This window comes from Saccopteryx leptura, chromosome 1, assembly GCF_036850995.1.
Source record: "Saccopteryx leptura isolate mSacLep1 chromosome 1, mSacLep1_pri_phased_curated, whole genome shotgun sequence".
NCBI lineage: Eukaryota > Metazoa > Chordata > Mammalia > Chiroptera > Emballonuridae > Saccopteryx > Saccopteryx leptura.
Window position 1 is genome coordinate 34,913,957 of NC_089503.1, and position 20,781 is coordinate 34,934,737.

At 38.2% G+C, this 20,781-nt stretch overlaps 1 protein-coding gene across 1 annotated transcript in view; it reads right to left on the bottom strand.

The window, feature by feature from the left end:
* Nucleotides 1–20,781, bottom strand: part of ANO3 (anoctamin 3) — a 242,626-nt gene that overhangs the window by 149,375 nt on the left and 72,470 nt on the right. Inside the window, exons 2-4 of the mRNA XM_066364170.1 lie at nt 19,165–19,359; nt 18,053–18,124; nt 5,400–5,518 (exon numbers count right to left, since the gene is read on the bottom strand). Coding sequence (XP_066220267.1) covers nt 5,400–5,518; nt 18,053–18,124; nt 19,165–19,359 — 386 coding nt within the window. The remainder of the gene's footprint in view (nt 1–5,399; nt 5,519–18,052; nt 18,125–19,164; nt 19,360–20,781) is intronic.

The following is a 20,781-nucleotide window of genomic DNA, read 5'->3' on the forward strand; positions in this document are numbered from 1 at the left end:
GTTAAAAACTATCCTTCTCTATTCAAGAACTTTGGTTGGCCCTGGCTGGTTGGCTCAGTGGTAGAACGTTGGCCTGGAATTTGGAAGTCTCAGGTTCGATTCCTGGCCAGGGCACATAGGAGAAGAACCCATCTGATTTTCTAACCCTCCCCCTCTCCTTTCTCTCTATCTCTCTCTTCCCCTCCCACAGCCAAAGCCCCACTGGAGTAAAGTTGGCCTGGGTGCTGAGGATGGCTCCATGGCCTCTACTTCAAGTGCTAGAATGGCTCCGGTTGCAATGGAGCGATGCCCCTTATGGGCAGAGCATCTCCCCCTAGTGGGCATGCCGGGTGGATCCTGATTGGGTACATGTGGGAGTCTGTCTCTCTGCCTCCCCGTTTCTCACCTCAGGAAAAAAAAAAAAAGAACTTTGTTTGCAGACAGCCTATGTACTCCAATCTATGGATTTATGAAATTGTTCCTTTTCTTATATTACAAATTTTCTTCCTGGATTTTTATCCACACTGGTGTGACAGAACCTTTTTGTCAAATTGTGAAAGGAAATAAATTTGCCTTTAAAATATTAATTTATTATTTTTATTGGTTGCCTGTGACTGCTACTAACTATATAAATATATTGATAGTTCATTTAAAAGTAATCTTTGCATTTTGCCCTGATTTAATTACATAAAAAAGAAAGCACTTTTGCCCTGGCCGGTTGGCTCAGCGGTAGAGCGTCGGCCTGGCATGCGGGGAACCTGGGTTCAATTCCCGGCCAGGGCACATAGGAGAAGTGCCCATTCACTTCTCTATCCCCCCACCTCCTTCCTCTCTGTCTCTCTCTTCCCCTCCCGCAGCCGAGGCTCCATTGGAGCAAAGATGGCCCGGGTGCTGGGGATGGCTCCTTGGCCTCTGCCCCAGGCGCTAGAGTGGCTCTGGTCGCTGCAGAGCAACGCCCCGGAGGGGCAGAGCATCGCCCCCTGGTGGGCAGAGCATCGCCCCTGGTGGGCGTGCCGGGTGGATCCCGGTCGGGTGCATGCGGGAGTCTGTCTGACAGTCTCTCCCCGTTTCCAGCTTCAGAAAAACAAACAAAAACAACAAAGAAACAAAAAAACTCAGGAGCAATTTTGCAAATATTCCCAGTAACTGATAAAAAAAAAGCTCACTTTTTATGAACAATCTTTGGTACCAGACATGTTATCTTTTAAAATTTATTGTTGTTTCCATTAGTTATTGCTGAGTAACAAACCTTTCCAAAACAGTTTTTGTTTAGCTCATAATTCTGTGGGTAAACTGGGCTAAGCTGGGTGGTTTCTCTGGTCTCAGCTGGACGTTTTCATGAGTCTGTGTTTCTTGGTCTTTGACAAGGAATTTTCTCATATCTCTGCCTAGGTTGAGCAACTGAGCTCACTGGTCTCTGGTCCACATGGTCTTAACCTCCTGCAGACTAGCTCTGACTGACTCACATGGTAGAGGCAGAGTCCCAAGGGAAAGAATGGGAGTACAAGGCCTATAAACTATAAAGATCAGCACTTGCACATTTTCATTTCTACAGCAGACTATTAGTCAAAACAACGCCCCAGGCCATTCCAAGAGTTTTCTGCCTCTTGACAGGAGGATTCGCAAAGTCTCATTGAAAATAGAGTGATACAGTACAAAAAGAACTAAGGCTAATTTTTTAAAATTTAAAATGTCTTTATTTATTTATATGGTAAATACTGTACCCTACTAAAAATCAATGACATTTATCCTTCAATCTGTCAAGCTTAGCTAGAAAGCCATGTGTCTTTTATATATATATATATAGATATAGATATAGATATAGATATAGATATAGATATATAGATATAGATATATCATATGTTGACATGATATAGGATGCAGGATGCAAAAATCAATTTAATAGGCATTATTAAATAATTTCACACAGATGCAGAATGTTGGATAAATGCTTAAAATTATAGATGAACATTGGATATGGGAACATAGATATTCTATATACATCCATGAACTTAACAGAAGATGTGTTTGCACTGATTTTAAGTAACCAAGTTGCTTTCTGTGAATCTTCAAATACCCAATTCCAAATCTTCCAGTTTCTAGAGAAGGGTTTTTTCGTTTTTAATTTTCTTTAACTGGTTTTTTTGTCTAACTATTTTAAAGTTGCTGCTTATTCTTTCAGTTGTTCAATTGTTTTTCTTTATGTTCTTGATTTTTTGGGGAGGGGGTCTATCTCAGTGTTGGGGCAAACAAGTGTGTTAGGCTGGCTCGCTTGTACTTGGCCTGATTGGTGCATAAGCACTGGGCAGCACCAAGTGTGTACGGTCTATGTAAGGCTGCAGGTGCTTACCCTCAAGGAGGCAGATTGTAGATTGCAGATTGCCTGCAGCCATTGGGAGGAGCCATTACTTGCTACTGTTTGCCAGAGAAGTGTTTTTGTTCCCCTGGTTTTTTGTTTTTTTTTTAATTTTTCTGAAGCTGGAAACTGGGAAAGACAGTCAGACAGACTCCCGCATGCGCCCGACCGGGATCCACCCAGCACACCCACCAGGGGCGACGCTCTGCCCACCAGAGGGCGATGCTCTGCCCCTCCGGGGCATCGCTCTGCCGCGACCAGAGCCACTCTAGCGCCTGGGGCAGAGGCCAAGGAGCCATCCCCAGCGCCCGGGCCATCTTTGCTCCAATGGAGCCTCGGCTGCGGGAGGGGAAGAGAGAGACAGAGAGGAAGGAGGGGGGTTGGGGTGGAGAAGCAAATGGGCGCTTCTCCTATGTGCCCTGGCTGGGAATTGAACCCGGGTCCCCCGCACGCCAGGCCAACACTCTACCACTGAGCCAACCGGCCAGGGCCTCCCCTGGTATTTTTTGTTTGTCAGACCCCAGAAAAGGAAGCAGTGTTCCCTGTCTGCTTGCTCATCTGCCGTTGGAGGCTCTAATAAATGGAAGGACCCACCATCTTCTGGCTCCACAGTTCCTTTACCATCTGCCTGAACCCAGTGGAAACCTGCATGGCCACGGCCACTGGCCTTACACTCAGGGTCTTATAGTCAATTTTCTAGCTATCACAATGCCTCTGAGCTATTTAAATATGGCTCCTATTATAAAGCTTTAGGCTATCCAAATCTTAACTTATCCCATATTTAGTGTCATCTCATTTCTATGCTCTTAGCTTTCTCCATTTATACGCATGCATTCTGAACTGCAACCCAGCTCCTGGCCAGCAACACCTGTCTGTATTTGCCATTTTCTCTGCCTTACAGCATCAAGCTTTGTGCATAGTAGCTTCCAAATAAATAAAACAATATGCCCTATTACTTTATCAGTATCACTTCATCATATTAGATCTCAATATTGCAGATGTTTTTCATCTCTGAAATAACAAAGAATTTTAATATAAATAACATATGCCAAAAGTTCATAATTTTAAGCAAAATATTCTAAAGATATAATGCCTTGCTCTGAATATTAATTCCAAACTATAGTGCCTTACCATTATACTTAAGTTATTAAATTATCATAAGCAGTAGATACATGATCAAAATAAAAATTCACCATGCTGACTCAAAATCATTTAAGTAATATTTACAGAATGATTGATAAATAAGATTCTTAGATAAAGTCATAATGCCTAGTAAACTGTTTAAGTTGTATTTCCTTAAGTGCAATAGATTATGTGATCAGGTAGATTCACATTAGACTAAGATTTTTTTAGATTGAACAGTGTGGCCTGTTACCATCATCACATACCATCTCTTATTTTAAGGTCAAAATCAATTTTATATTCCGACGTTTAAGTTTAGTCAAAGTGAGATTTGGTAAATTCCTATTTATGAGCAGATATGAAATGGAGGGTCTAACTGGTGGTGTGTGTTAAGTTCTAGAGAAGCAGATATACAGATTTCTAATCATTTGAAGTGTACTATGCTTGTCTTCCTATTAAGGATACAGTGATCTTAAGAAAAACCAGCTGTTTTGCCTCAATTTTTCTTATAATTCCTCCTTCTCTCAGGTCACTGAGAATAATACTTTATAGATAATAGAGACACTCTAAACATCCATTGTGTTGATCAGATACAGAGGCAGATGAAGTAAACACAGATATCAACCCCTGATTTGTGACTAACCTAAGAAATACTGGCCCAAAATAGTGACTCTAAACAAAACCAAAGAGAAATGAAGAAATCTGGTATAAGAATTTATCCCTCCGTGTATTCATTAAAGTTTGGTCTCTTTTATGATAATAATATTTAAATTATGCCAAATGTCTTCACTAATGTTTTGGTGGTGACTAAAAAGGGATTTGCGAAATTAATCCAAGCCAAGGCAAAGCAAACATCACAGAGAGAGATATATTCACAAATGTGATTATTAGTCATGCAGTGACAACGAAAGCTGTCACTCCCTGTATTAAACTGAAATTTTTCTTTAAAAAGGCATTCCTATTTTAATCAATAAAACAAGAAAAAAAAAAGTAAGCTTACACTGAGCCAGGATTTGTCTCGTAACAAATCAAAAGGGTGTTGGACAGAAAAAGGTTTAAAACACTCAGATGTTTCAAAGAGCATGATTTTGAGGGATGGTGCCATTGTTCAAGCTAGAGATTTTTTAAAACTGAACTCCAGCCCTGTTACTCATTTATGAGCAAACTATAGTTTCAATGAGATATTCTCAGTCTCCAAGTTGTTATAAACTTGTTGTATAATGGTCATAGAGTCAGCTTTTGCTATGCTCCAGATACTTTCACATGGTTATCTCATGCAGTCATCCAAGAATTTTGTCAAGCAGACATTATTCTAATTTTATAGACAGGGAAAACAAGGCTAAGTGAGCATAACCTGCTAAATCAGCGGTTCTCTACCTGTGGGTCGCGATCCCGGTGGGGTCGCCTAAAGCCATCGGAAAATACATAATGCATATCAGATATTTACATTCCGAATCATAACTGTAGCAAAATAACAGTTATGAAGTAGCCACCAAAATTATTTTTTGGTTTGGGGTCACCGCAACATGAGGAACTGTATTGCGGGGTCACGGCACTAGAAAAGTTGAGAACCACTGTGCTAAATTAACACAATTAGAAAGTAGGGGAACTGAAATTCAAATCCTGTTCCATTTGGTACTAAAGTGACATATTTATTGAAAACCATGTTGCCTTTCAAAAACAGAAAATATAATGGAATAACATCCTAAAGAAGATATCACTGAATAATTTGACATGTCAGATTGGTTTTAAAAATTACATTGAATTATAAAACTGCATATGACATCTACACATTACTTCTCAATTCTGAGTCATTAGATATGTATATAAAACGCTGTGCCCTCTTATACCCTTCAGCACAATAAGATAACTATTGAAAAAAATGAAAGGTTTTAAAAGTTACAGTCTTTAAATGGCTTTTTGATAGTTTAATTTACATTACCTTAGGCAATCTTCTCTTGGATTCAGAATTATCTTTGGGAACAAAATCTTTAATGAGCCGAGATCGGTCATAATTAGCATGTTCTGATTCATCTAGGTAGTCCTTATCTTTTCCTAAGGCTAGAAAAGAGACAAAGACAATTATATCCATTTTTATCCCTTTTCTTTTCTCTCTTGTTGCATGTATTAAGCTCTTATTTTCATGTTTTCCCAAGGCTCAGCCAAGTTTAATTTTCTTAGGGCCTATCCACCTAATAAGTAAGCCAAAAAAAATTAATAACACAAAAGTTTACCTAGCAGTGGATTAATGCTGACACTACAGTAACTTTCTTAAGCATTAAATGCAGCTCTGTGCCTGGCCAGGTGGTGGCGCAGTAGAGAAAACGTCAAACAGGAACATGGAGGACCCAGGTTCAAAACCTCGAGGGATGCACGAGCTTGAGCTTGGGCGTGCGGGGTCGCTGGCTTGAGCATGTGATGATAGACATGACCCCATGGTCGCTAGCTTAAGACCTAAGATTGCTGGCTTGAGCAAGGGGTCACATGCTCTGCTGTAGTCTCCCCCTGCCCTCCGCCTCATCAAGCACATATGAGAAAGCAATCAGTTAACAACTAAGGTGGTGCAACAAAGAATTGATGCTTCTCATCTCTTTCTCTTTCTGTCTGTCACTATTTTTCCCTCTCTGACTCTCTTTGTCTCTGTCAAAAAAAAAATAAGAACAAAAGTAAATGTAGCTCTGCTATTCAATGTCCTTACACTTTTTGAAAATAAAATTTTCAAAAATTTTATTGGACACCACTTCTTTTGAACTTGAAGGTACAGATACTTGTAAAAATTCAATATCAAGAGATACCATATGTTAATATAGATATTTGCAAGAATTCAACAGTTGCCCAAGCGTTTATTTGCCTAATTAAAAACTGTATAAGTTTGAGAATTTATTTTCTTAAAAGTAGGGAAGTTTTATAAATGTGAATTTGACTTCATGGTGTAAGAAGTCTGAGAAATCACAAGAGAAATGCTAATAGAAAAGAAAGATTTTTAAAAATAACAAACAAGATATAATCAATGTAAAAGAACATAAAGTACAGAATCTCTATAACTATAAAACTGTTGACACATTTTACAGAATTCATATTCCCAGTGATACAAGTATCTCTTCAAATTCCAAAACAGACTCTTATATATTTAAACTTTCCAAATAAATAAAAATATTTTGGAGAATTACTTTTTAAACTGTTAATAAAGATATGAAATACAAATTTTGACACAGACAACACTATATAGTGCTTTAAAGAGTTCAATCATTTGGCATAGTCTTGTGACAGAAGGAAAAAAACATTTTTTGTTTATAAAATATCTTAATTTCTGTTATTAGTAAAGCTTAACATCTGCTATAACTTGTAGGCCACGTACAAATAGATATATCAGGTTCTTAGCAGCGCTATGAACTAAGACTGAACAGTACTAGGTCGCCAAACGAGGGACGCACAAGGCCTGATGAGTTTTATAAGAAATTTAATTTTGTATCTACAAACGGATGGGCTGAGACCTCAGTGGCTTTAGCTCTGAGTGTCTGGGGATTTAAGCCTTTATAAGGTTAATGAACAAAGCTAGCTAGGTTAGCCTTGATGGGAAAGTCGGGGCAGGTTAGCCTTGACCTGGGAAGCCTTGGTCACAGTGATGGTTAATTATTCAGCAACAAGATGTTTAAATAAGTGATGGAAGGAGAGCTACTGGAACTGTCCTGGAGCCAAATCACTTAAAGTTTTTCCTGGTTCATTGAAGTTTTGATAAGGGGCCCTGGACACAAACCTAACAGACAGGTCTTATTATGTTGTAAGATATAATTAACTGCCAATTATTAATATGTTAAAGTGAAAAAAAAATATGTTAAAGTAAAAAAAAATATGTTAAAGTGTTCTAAGCATTTAGGGTTATACCTACACCTATTGATATAGCTAAAGCTGATTGGTGGTTAACATTTACTGAGTACATACTAAGATCCAGAAACTTTTTTTTTTGTGACAGAGATATAGAGAGAGACAGAGAGAGGGAACAGACAGATAGGAAGGGAGAAAGATGAGAAGCATCAATTCTTCGTTGCTTCTCCTTAGTTGTTCACTGATTGCTTCCTCATATGTGCCTTGACCGGGGGGATATAGCAGAGCAAGTGACCCCTTGCTCTAGCCAGCAACCTTGAGCTTCAAGCCAGCAATCTTTGGGCTCAAGCCAGCAACCATGCTCAAGCTGATGACTTTGGGGTTTTGAACCTAAACCTGATTCCTCTGTGTCCCAGTCTGATGCTCTATCCACTGCTCCACCACCTGGTCAGGCAAGAGCCAGAAACTTTACATGCATTATATTCTTCATCCTTGTAACAACTCTATGAAATGGATATAATTTTTACCTAAATTTTTTTTTTTTTTTTTGCATTTTTCTGAAGCTGGAAACAGGGAGAGACAGTCAGACAGACTCCCGCATGCGCCCGACCGGGATCCACCCGGCACGCCCACCAGGGGCGAAGCTCTGCCCACCAGGGGGCGATGCTCTGCCCATCCTGGGCGTCGCCATGTTGCGACCAGAGCCACTCTAGCGCCTGGGGCAGAGGCAAAGGAGCCATCCCCAGTGCCCGGGCCATCTTTGCTCCAGTGGAGCCTTGACTGCGGGAGGGGAAGAGAGAGACAGAGAGGAAGGCGCGGCGGAGGGGTGGAGAAGCAAATGGGCGCTTCTCCTGTGTGCCCTGGCCGGGAATCGAACCTGGGTCCTCCGCACGCTAGGCCGATGCTCTACCGCTGAGCCAACTGGCCAGGGCACCTACATTTAATAATAAACTAAGACATATGGAAAGTAAGTAATGTGCCAAAATCACTAGAGCAGCAGGGGTTGCATCCAGACATGAGACACATCAGGATCTGACTCCAAAGCTGAAGTTTGTGAATATATTCTAATGTGTCCCCTAGATTTAAGTAAATTACATTTTATTTATTCAATAATTGTTTATTAAATACCTACGACATGCTTGACATTCTTCTAAGAGTTGGAACTATAACAGCAAACAGAACACTACCTTCAAAGAAACGTCAAGAGAAAAAAAGACAATACACAAAACAAATTCAGTGAAATGATAAGTATGCTTTGTGATCAGTGCATTGGAGAAAAATACAGTAGGAAGGAAGGTATAAGTATTTAAAAGTAGGGATGTAGAGCGTTGGTCAGGCACAAGAAAGTCTTGGGTTTAATTCCTGGTCAGGACACACCAGAGAAGCACCCATCTGATTCTCTACCCCTCCTCCTCTCACTTCTCGCTCTTTCTCTTTCTCTCCTCCTCTCCTGTAGCCATGACTGGATTAGAGCGAGTTGGCCCAGGAGCTGAGGATGGCTCCACGGCCTCACTCAGGCACTGAGAAGAGCTTGGTTGCTGAACAATGAAGCGATGCTCCAGATGGACAGAGCATCGCCCCCTAGCGGACTTTCTGGGTTAATCCCGGTCGGGGGCATGCAGGATTCTGTCTACCTCCCTGCTTCTCACCGAATAAAAAAAACAAAACAGAACATAAAGTGGCATGTTATTTTAGTACTGAGAATTGTAGTAAATTTTGAGCAAAGACCAGATGAGGTAAAGGAGTAAGTCATATGGGGGGTAAACTGGAAGAAGAATGGTCTAGAGATGAATTGAGCTCTGGAAACTTACATAATTATGTTAAACACCCTAATTCATTCAATAAAATATAAAAAATAAAATTATTTTAAAAATAAAAATAAAAAATGCAAAACCTGGACTTGCCTTGAACTGTTGTCTAATGAGGGATTAAGAAACTAAAATTTTGCAGTTACTTTGTTGAAGCTCTTACCCAAACCCTACCATTTTCAACCTGTAGGTTTCCAAGGCTCAAGGTGCTTAGTGTTCTTTCTTTCCCTCCCTTCTGCTCCACTCCTCCTTCTACCTTTCCTCCTTTCCCCTTAACATCTCTCTTCTTCTCTCTTTCTCCATCTTTATTTTTCTTTTCACAGAGATTCTTGTTGGTTAAAGAGCAACAGATAAACAGCATATGCTAGTGAGGGTTGTGTCTGGTCTGTGGGTCACAAGACCATCATTTCTCATCCTAAATTTGCTGTGTCCTAACTATGTAATTTCTTTTTCCTGAGAGTCTATTTCCTCACCTGTAAAAAATAAAAAAAAGTTTTGTAAATATCTCAAAAGTCCTTTAAGCTTTAAAAAGTTAATTGATTATGAAGTTATTGTTTCCAAAAGATAATGTAATTTATATTAATTAATGTTTTTTTATTTCCCATGGAATACAAGAAATACAATTTGAGGAATTTTTTTTTATTTTAAACTGATTATTGCACTCAACTTAATTTTTTAGGCAAAAGATTTTATGTTTCATTTAATTTGGTGTGAGGGTTTTTTCTCTCTTTTCTTTCTCTTATTCCTACAATAGGAATGTTCTTGGAACACAACATCCTTATCATCATCTTGTTACTGGAAAGTTTTGAGAGACTTAACAAAGGCCACCAATTTTAGGAAGCCCTTTCACATTTCCTGCTTATTTCTACCCCAAATTCTCAATTTGAACTGGGGGACAAATTGAACTTCACGCATTGTTGGTAGGAATAAAGAATGTTGCAGTTGCTGTGGAAAACAGCAGTTCTTCAGAAGTTTCAACATAGCATTCCTATAGGATCCCATATTCAACCTCACTACTAAAGAGAAATAAACATATAAGTTCACCAAAAATCTCTTGTACACAAATGCTCATAGCAGCACTATTCATAATAGCCAAAAATGTGAAAACAATCCAATGTCCATCAATTGATGAATGGATAAAATATGGTTTATTCATACAATGAAATGCTATTCCGCAATAAAAAAGAATAAAGAACTGAATAGCACTAAAACCTGAATAAACCTGAATACATTATGTTAAGTAAAAAAATATCAGTCACAAAAGCCCAAATATTGTATCATTCTACTTCTGTGAACTATCCAGATTAATCTAAAGGGACAGAGAGAGAAGTTGTAGTTGCTGATGGCTTGCAGAATTGGGGTGAGAATAACAGGTGATTGCTAATAAGAGTGGGGTTTCTTTTAAAAGTGAAGAAAAAGTTCTAAAATTGATTGTGGTGATGAGTGCATATGTCTTTGAATATACTAAAAACTACTGAGGTATACACTTTTAAAGGGTAAATTGTGTGGTACGTGAATTATTTTTCAAGGAAGATATCATAGTAAAAAAACAACAGCAAAGGTCTCAAATCTTTAAAAAAATCATTTACAATTTGAAGTAATGAAGTACAGGAATGAGAACTCATACTGATTTCAGTGACTCCAAGTTAAAATCTTGGTTATGTCATTTATTAATTTATTGGCAGTGGGTCATTTACAGTTTCTTATTCTGAAAATTTTTGGTACTGAAGAAGTACACAGGGTATAGCAAAAATAAGTTTACAGTTATTTGTATAAAAATAATTAATAAATAATAATATAAGAATAATCTGAGTTTCATATATTCACAACTGTAAATCTACTTTTGCCCACCATGAATATTCCTTTTCTTTAAATTCACATTCTAGTAGTTACAAATTTACAAAACAAATTATGTAAATTGAGGTTACCAAAAAAGCCATTATCTTCCATTTTCAAAGCCTAAGTGAATAGGATTCAATGTAATTACCTTGAGTATGCCCATGAACAATTTAAAATTTAATTATATATCCCTTTTACAATTACCAGTAATATGATTTATGGTGGAAATTTTGTTGAGTTGAGTGGGAATCCATTAGGTCTTCTAAATCTTGTACATAAACCAGCAGCAGCTCAAAGCTCTAGGGGACCAATCAGTAGAGTAGGCCATTATGTTTGCAATATAAAACGTAAAACCATCTCTGGAAGTATAATTTTTATAGCTGAATTATTCCAGCTCAATCATGTTCTTATTTATGATAATACCATTTTATCTCATTATTTCATTATACTATATTATAACTTCTGGAGCATTCAGAGACGGTTGAGGTAACTTTTAGACAATGTTAAATATGCACGAGTGATCTTATGAGTTGGCCTCCACTTTCTTGCAACTCTACAACCTTCCCATTGCTAAAGGTAATGTGTTCCAGGACTGCCAGAATAGCTGAGGCTGAAGATGAAAATAATAATCATAATGGCCGAAGGTTATGGTTATACTTTATAATTTACATATCACCTCCAACATATATTCTCTTACTTTCACCAACAAAAACTCTCTTTTAATTTATTTCTTATTCATTATAGTGAGAGAGGAAGTGAGACAGAGAGAGAAACTGGAACATTGAGTGTTACGTACCCAGACCAGGGATCGAACCATCAACCTCTGCACTTTGGGACAATGCTCTAGGCTATCTGGCCAGGACAAACAAAAGCTCTTCATTCAGTTCTGCTCAAACACTCTCTATTTACACTACAAACAGAAATCAAAGCATAATATATTGATATCACACATCAGTAAACTGAGGCACAGATGATGTGTGGTTTTACATAGAGTCAGTACCTGAAACTGTATCTTCTGACTGCTAATAAATTCCATGATGCTTAAAATTATTATTCCTCCCAAGTTTCTTGTAAAGACTAAATCTAATGGTCCATGTATGGTTACTGAAGGGTTATGACGTGGTGATAATGAAGATTCAGGTGTATTCTGTGTAGTTCCTTTGCTGCTGACTTCTCCCTAACACCATCTTTGTTCTAAAGTCCTAACACCAGTCAGACACAGCTAGGAGCTGTACTCAATCAACCCCACCAATAAACAAATCTGCAGATAAACTGCTTTCCACAGTGCCAGTGTTCAATCTATACACATTTATCTTTCTATACACTCACCCAATCATCAGTATCATCTATCATCTTAGAGGCCTCTGTTCTTATTGTGGTGATTAAGAAGGAAGGGGAGGGATTAAGACTTCCTGAGTCGGGATCTCAGTTCTCCAATGTCTAGTTATATGGCAAATTATTTTATCTCTTAGTGATTCAGGTTCCTCATCTGTAAAAAAGTCCCTGACCAAAAAGGTTGTTAGGAGAATTGAAATAATGTGATAGAGAGTTGCTCAGTAAGAGTTCAGTGAGTTACTGTTATTCCAGTCTGCTATAAGAATCACATTTTGGCCCTGGCTGGTGGCTCAGTGGATAGAGCATCTGCCCAGTACATGGATGTCCGGGATTAATTCTAGGTCAGGGCACACAGGAGAAGCGAGCATTTGCTTCTCCTCCCCTCCGTTGCCCCTTCTGTCCCTCTTCCCCTCACACAGCCAGTGGCTTGTGTGGTTCTAGCATGGCCCTGGGCGCTGAGGATAGCTCTGTTGGAAGGCATCAGCCTCAAGAGCTAAAAATAGCTAGGTACTTGAGAATCAGCCCCAGATGGGGTTGCTGGGTGGACACTGGCCAGGGCACATGTGGGAATCTGCCTGATTATCTCCTCTTTTCTCATTAAAAATAAAAAAAGAATCACATTTTTGTGATAATAGGAACAGCTGGTAAGTGAAGGTATTTCTGAGCCCAGCAGAATTTGGTGTTGAAATATAAGCTTAGTTACTGCATAAAAAATGAACAGATATTTGTTAAACCTCCATGGTGATATTTTAGGAGCTGTGATCAAACTATGCCTCTTCATTTAATTCAATAATCTTGAAAAGTGTAAATAATTGATCCCAATTTACAAATGAAATTACTGAAGCTAAAAGAAGTTATTAATATACCAGTTACACAGCTAATAGATACAAGAATGGAAATTTGACCAATGTTTGGCTGGAAAAACATTTTATCCATACTATATTGCAAATTTTATTGGACGACCAAATTGGAAATTTCCAGCTCTGAACCAACAAACTATAAATATTCCTTCCTTTATAGATCTAATTTTGAACGAGAACTATCTATCCTCAGTAAAACAATGACCACATACAGTTCTCTCTGTCAAAACATTAATATTCTTATAAGGCACTTCAAAGCAGATCACTGCAAAAAAGAAAAGCCATTAATTAGTTATATCAGTCAGCTTCCAAAAATTGTATCAGAGCTTGTTGATACTTTGAAACTCCTATGCACTAACCAACCCAACGCTAGAAGCTGGTAGTTTGAACTTGAAAAGCAATAATTAGAATAATTTTAAATTCGCTAAATTTAAAAGAGAGCATGTATTCCTGAAATACTCATGGTTTATTTAATTATACTCTTGCTATATTTGATTTCATTTTTCTTGACCCCTTTTAAAGATAATTTTTTAAAAATAAACAGTATTTCCCAGCCAGGTGTTACATCCAGATGGATTCCTGGAATGTTTCGTGATACTATAGTCAACTAGGGCTTCATTCTCACCTTCATCATAAAGGCAAAAACCTCATGTGTACATGTTTTAAACCCTTAAGGAGCCCTGATGTTTCTCTAAATTGAATAAATGATAGAAAGATGCTGGGAATGCTAAAATATTGAGTAGGAGGTACAATGTCTGGAGAGATATAAATGCAAGTCAACTAAAGTGTATCATATGATTGAGATGTACTAGCACAATGAGGAAAAAACATGGAGACGGAGCATCCAATTATATTAAGCATTTGGAGGAAATTGGAATATTTGGGTTGGCACCGTGTCAAAACCAGGAAGTGTGGAATGAAACAGACAGGCTTGCATGACTAGAGTGACTGTTGGGCTGTTAACTGGTACGGCTTTGGGAGAATTATTAGTGAAAGTTGATGTACAAACTGTACCACGTGTATGGATATCCTGGACAAGGTTTTGTTCTTGTTTTTTTTTTAATCAGAAAATAACTAACAATAGTGACTTCTTTCAGAATTAATTGCTATAGAAGAGACCTTTGTGTCTGATAAAATGTTCTCTTTGAGGTTGTAGTTGTCTTCCTTTAATTAGGAAACTTAATAAGCCAGCACTATTCTATGCCACCATACAAAAAAATAATATTACAAGAAACATGACTAATTTACAGTCATTCAGATGCTGTTATAAGTAACAACTCATCATTAAAAAGTTATAAAAAAGTATCCTAACAGTGTACTCAAGAGAGAAACCAAGATATAAGTTTTAGGTTACAAATTTTTAATAATGTCTACATTTAATATTAACCTAGACAAAGCTAAAAATATGAATACTGACTGCACTCTTCAAACAATTTAGAACTTATTCCCTAAAGTTATACCCACAGAGTTTTAGAAGCTCCTGCCTGACTTGAAACTGGGGACAGGGTTAAGAACCCCAATAAAGCCAGGCCACCTAAGTGTTCACTAGTGAGAACTCAGAGCTTAATTTCTGCAGGTTATAAATAAATTCACTCCAAGGCTGTAAAGTAACTGTTGGGGAAGATGATTATCACTTTTTGATAAATTCTGGCTTTATTTTATTTGTATTCAATTTATGAATAGGCAAAGACCGAGTTCAGAGGCAGTGATCATAGGCAAGTCCAGCAAGCGACAGATTTGAATGCAAATTTTGTTCAACTAAAGAAAACCTTAAGTGATAATGGAGACACCAAAGAGAAAGCTGAGTAAACCCATCACTGTCATAGGAAAAATAAATAAAACATTATATTGCCTACTAATGGAAGGCCAGAATAGAACCTTTCAGTGTCAACATTATTCCAAATATGGGGTGACTATCAACTAGTTTCAAATTTTAGTTTTTAAAAACTATTCATAAAAATGTGTGCTATTTTGACTGAAATGTGAGCATTTTCCTTATTTACTAAAAATAATCTGATGTAAGTGTTTTTCGTTATGCTTTCTTCTTCTATAATATTTGTATATGTTATTTAGAGAAAAAATTTTTTTAAACAGACAGCAAGAAGAATATAACAACAAAAAATAATCTTATCACATGAACATATTATTAACAAGCATACCGGCATATTTCTTTCTTACTCTTTTCCAAACATTTTAAATTAATGATTAAAGTCAGAAGATGTCTACATTTATATTTAGGCTATTTTTCCCCACTTAACAACATGCACTAAATCTTCAATAAATTTATTAACACTTCTGTGATATTCTAGCATATAAATGTTTTATAATTATTTTATGTACTCCCCTATTACTAGAAAAATCAATGTGTTTTTATTTCTATGTTTGATTATTGTAACAAAGCTGTAAGGAAAGAAGTATTTTTCATTTTTGTTATTAGTTTTCTTGGAATAGAGTTTTAGATGTAAAAATAAATGTCTCTAAAATTAATATTCTACAAGTTTTCTCATTTTGTCCATACAGTAAAATATCACATCAAAGAGCCATTTGTCAACTTGTTGAAAAAGAATCAGAGTTTAACATGGCTGAATAAATTGTTATTCCTTTGTCTAGAAACATCATTAACATGATATTAAAATAGTTCTTAAAAAGTAAGCCCTGGCCGGTTGGATCAGTGGTAGAGCGTCGGCCTGGCATGCAGAAGTCCCGGGTTCGATTCCCGGCCAGGGCACACAGGAGAAGCGTCCATCTGCTTCTCCACCCCTCCCCCTCTCCTTCCTCTCTCTCTCTCTCTTCCCTTCCCGTAGCGAGGCTCCATTGGAGCAAAGATGGCCCGGGTGCTGGGGATGGCTCCTTGGCCTCTGCCCCTGGTGCTGGAGTGGCTCTGGTCGCAAAAGAGCGACGCCCTGGAGGGGCAGAGCATCGCCCCCTGGTGGGCAGAGCGTTGCCCCCTGGTGGGCATGCCAGGTGGATCCCGGTCGGGTGCATGGGGGAGTCTGTCTCTCCCTGCTTCCAGCTTCAGAAAAATACAAAAAAAAAAAAAAAAAAAAAAGTAATAGCCACCTGAACAGGCGGTGGTGCAGTGGATAGAGTGTCGGACTGGAATGCGGAGGACACAGGTTCTAAACCCCGAGGTTGCCAGCTTGAGCGCAGGCTCATCTGGTTTGAGCAAAGCTCACCAGTTTGGACCCAAGGTCGCTGGCTCGAGCAAGAGGTTACTCGGTCTGCTGAAGGCCCACGGTCAGGGCACATATGAGAAAGCAATCAATGAACAACTAAGGTGTTACAACGAAAAAACTGATGATTGATGCTTCTCATCTCTCTTCAATCCTGTCTGTCTGTCCCTATCTATCCCTCTCTCTGACTTTCTCTCTGTCTCTGTAAAAATTAAAAAAAAAAAAGAAAAATATATAAATTGCAAAAGAATAAGAATTAGACAGTAGTAACAATGAAGGCTGGATAATAGTGAATTAGTTTCCTAATTAAAAAACAATGATTTTTAATAAATCTTTTCATAACCAATCAATAGTAAGAGTAAACTGAAGTCATTTAAGATATACAATAACTTAGAAAGTAAGCATATCACATCAGCTTTAAGAGGTGATTGCTTAAGAATATATTCAGAAAAAAAAGAATGAAAATTAATAAAGGATCATAAGTGTGACATTAGAAACTGGGATTACCCAGTAATCTAATGAATAGTCAGTAGAAACAAGAATTACTTTAAGAAAAAGAGTGAGATAAATGATATAAAAACAAGAAAATGAAACGTAATGAAAATGTTTAGAAAAAGAGATATTTTTGTTTTTTCAAGAAAAATAATCAGATAGTTTAGGAAAATAAAACTAACAAAGGTTGTGGTGTAAACAATGAAGTAAGTACAATGTTGTATGATTTTGACTATTTCATGGAAAGTTGGAGAGTCCATTTGACCTTGACTCTGGGAATATGTGGAGAGGCACAAAGGTCCTTACAACTTGGAACTACACCTGCAGAAAGCATTATTATTATTATTATTTGTATTTTCTGAAATTGGAAATGGGGAGGCAAACAGACTCCCGCATGCGCCTGACCAACCGGGACCCACCAGGCATGCCCACCAGGGGGCAATGCTCTGCCCATCTGGGGTGTTGCTCTGTTGCAACCAGAGCCATTCCAGTGCCTGAAGCAGAGGCCATAGAGCCATCCTCAGTGCCCGGGCAAACTTTGCTCCAATGGAGCCTTGGCTGCGGGAGGGGAAGAGAGAGACAGAAAGGAAGGAGAGGGGGAGGGGTGGAGAAGCAGATGGGTGCTTCTCCTGTGTGCCCTTGCCAGGAATTGAACCTGGGACTCCTGCACGCCAGACCGATGCTCTACCACTGAGCCAACCGGCCAGGGCCTGAAAGCATTATTTTTATAACTGTAATATATTTGCCAAGTGAGGAGTTGAAATATATTGTTGAAATGTGATAGAACATAATACAAAGGTATAAATATACTACTTAAAGTTACAAATTTAGTCAGTTGAAAGGTTTAAATTGAAAATAACAATATAACTAAGAAAAATCGAAAGGTTATATAAAAGAACCTTTCATCTAGCAAAACAGGAAATCAACAACAGATAATGCTAAAATTTGATAAGTGTAGACAGAGTAATATAAATGAACTTATTCATAAAGAATTGCAAAGAATGTCCAAAAATAATAGCAGTAATTATATTTTCAGTTATCAAATTATTATTGTTCATTACAAGTTTTCAAATATTATTTGAATGTAAAACTGTATATAAAATATCTTAATAATTTAATCTCAGAATATTATAGTCACCCTCAAAATGTTAAGGAGCAAACATGAGTATTTTGCTTCTAAAAACATTATATTCTAAGTTTGAAGAAGACAGCTTACCTTTAGGGAGGTGGAAAAGATAATATAAAAATTAGATATCAACTCACCTAAGCAAAAATCACTGAGGTCAGCAAAAGAGCATCTGAGCACAGAGCCTTTTTTATCCTCCTCAGAGTTAACTGGAAGAAAAAAAAAAGACATTTGAAAGACTCTGGTAGGTTTGAGAAATAAAAATATAATAACAGGAAAATGATCAAAGTGACTGATGTCTGAATGATGGCCAAATATAAATAATTTTTAAGTTATTGAGTTGAAATTAATTTAAAATTTCACTCAGTATGGGAAAGAAATATCTGTGCTATATTTTATAACACGTTCATCCTTTGAACAATTAGCCACTTTCCTTATTGGACAGAGATGTAAGATGACTATTTATAATAGGTAGTGATTTCACAATAATATTGAAAAGCTAATCTTGGTATTTTCAAGTTATCCAAAGGAAGAAGCAATCCTAAGAGAGAATAAGGAAATACATTCTAATAAGATACAAATCTTTTAGAAAGAGAGGGGAAAATAAAAATACACCCCATTTACTGCATGATGAGGTGGCCTGACTGTATTTTGACCCCTGACTCATGTGAACACAATGGTGTGTCTCAGATGAACAACAGATCTGTGTGGAGAACATTGCCTAAGGACAGCCACCAGTCTCTTGAATGTGGCATCTAGCCGGCACTTCATTATATTTCAGCCTTTGTATTATCTAAGGTTTCAGTCCCAACATTTGGTGGGCAACCACAGCTTCATGTATCCAAATCTTCACTGCTTCATTGTCAATATTATTTAAAATATTTGGGTTTTTTAGGATATTTAGTTTACGATTGATGACGAATTCTACTCAATTAATGCTTATAAATTTTCACCAGGAATGGTAATGAGTCAATAATCAGATAAGCTAGTCTTGTCTCCCCTGCAAACGGCAAATAGTAGGTCTAGGTTTGCATGGAGTTGGCTACCTTCAAGGCAGGACAGAACTGAAAGCAAGTCTAATCAACAAATGACCTTTCATCCCACTGGCATGAGGAACTGTACTGTTCTTCCTGTGCCAGCCTCCTTCTTAAAGAGCTTCACAAATACCAGTGAAGTGGATGAAGGTAAGAAAGGAAGATTGGTCTGACAATTTTAGTCTTTACGAGTTGAACAAGAAAGAAGAGCTCACCTTGCTCAGCTTTGTCAACAGAAATTGAGGTCACAGAAGTGGGAGCCTGAGATTCACTCTCAATGGACTGGAAGAGGGAGGTCGACTGGCTCAGGCTCTTTGAGTATGCATAGCTCTGCACCAGGCAAGGCAGGGATCTCCGAGACGGTTTTAATGGCGTTTCCTTTGCTATCTCACTCTTGCTAATATTCATACCTAAAAATCCAAACAGGTGGTGTCAGCAAAAAGAAAAAAAAATCAGCAAAAATTAACAAATACCTTTTTTTTCCCTGAAGCTGGAAACAGGGAGAGACAGTCAGACAGACTCCCGCATGCGCCCCACTGGGATCCACCCGGCACGCCCACCAAGGGGCGATGCTCTGCCCACCAGGGGGTGATGCTCTGCCCCTCCTGGGCGTCGCTCTGTTTCCACCAGAGCCACTCCAGCGCCTGGGGCAGAGGCCAAGGAGCCATCCTCAGCGCCCGGGCCATCTTTGCTCCAATGGAGCCTCGCTGCAGGAGGGGAAGAGAGAGACAGAGAGGAAGGAGAGGGGGAGGGGTGGAGAAGCAGATGGGCACTTCTCCTGTGTGCCCTGGCCGGGAATCGAACCCGGGACTTCTGCACGCCAGGCCGACGCTCTACCACTGAGCCAACCGGCCAGGGCCAACAAATACTTTTGATACTTGTGATGGCAGCTTTTGAAAACTACTCTTACAAAGCATCATTTAGGAATAAAAATTAATTGGATTAGTTTTGTTTATATTTAATCATGGAAAATACTTATAGCTTCCTGTTAAATAGTTCTGAGAAATCAATAGCTCCTCTTTCAGTTTAGTCTTTTGCCATTTTTTAAAGGTTCTGTAGAAAACGAATGTGTAAACTCATTTAATTAGAAGAACAGTGGTTTGGATTGTCTTTGGATAAATCTAACTATTTAGGTTTTCCAGCAGAACAATAAATAAAAACTAATTCATAAACATTCAAATTACTATTAATAAAGAGCCCTTCTTTCTATATGCTGGCTTCCCTTAAACACATGTATACTGCATCAGTGGTGACCAAGAGGCTGGAAGGGGGATAGTGACCAAAAGTTGACCAGCAGGTTGAGATCCAAGGAAAGCATTCCTGTGCTCAGTGTAAGTCCCTCCCCTCATGCAGAGAAGGCTGATTTACTAGAAAAATGCCACTTATGAAGACTCTGACTCCAGAAGTGGAAGCCCCAGTAACGTCTGCTACAGCAAAGAATGTCCACCTCAGATGGAAAATGAAACAAAATGGTTAAGACATTTACTTGCTCAAGGTCATGAAGTTAGCAACTGGCAGGACTGAGTGAGAAAAAGCTACAGCTATTGGATTCCAAATTTGATGATCTTTCCACGCAGTTCCATGGATCCTCAGGAACCCCAACCGGGATGGTTTGTTACTGTTGTTTGGCTTGGTACAAATATTACATCAATTTTAAACAGAGTGTTAGTTCTGCTGTAGACATCACAGAACTAGAGCAAATCTCTACTAATTCCATATCTAAATGTTCATAAACTGTGTGGAACATGTTCTGATGAAAAAGAAACATATACTGCTTGAGCCCTATCTACAGGAAATGTCTAGTGACCATCTATCAAACTATATGTTTTCTA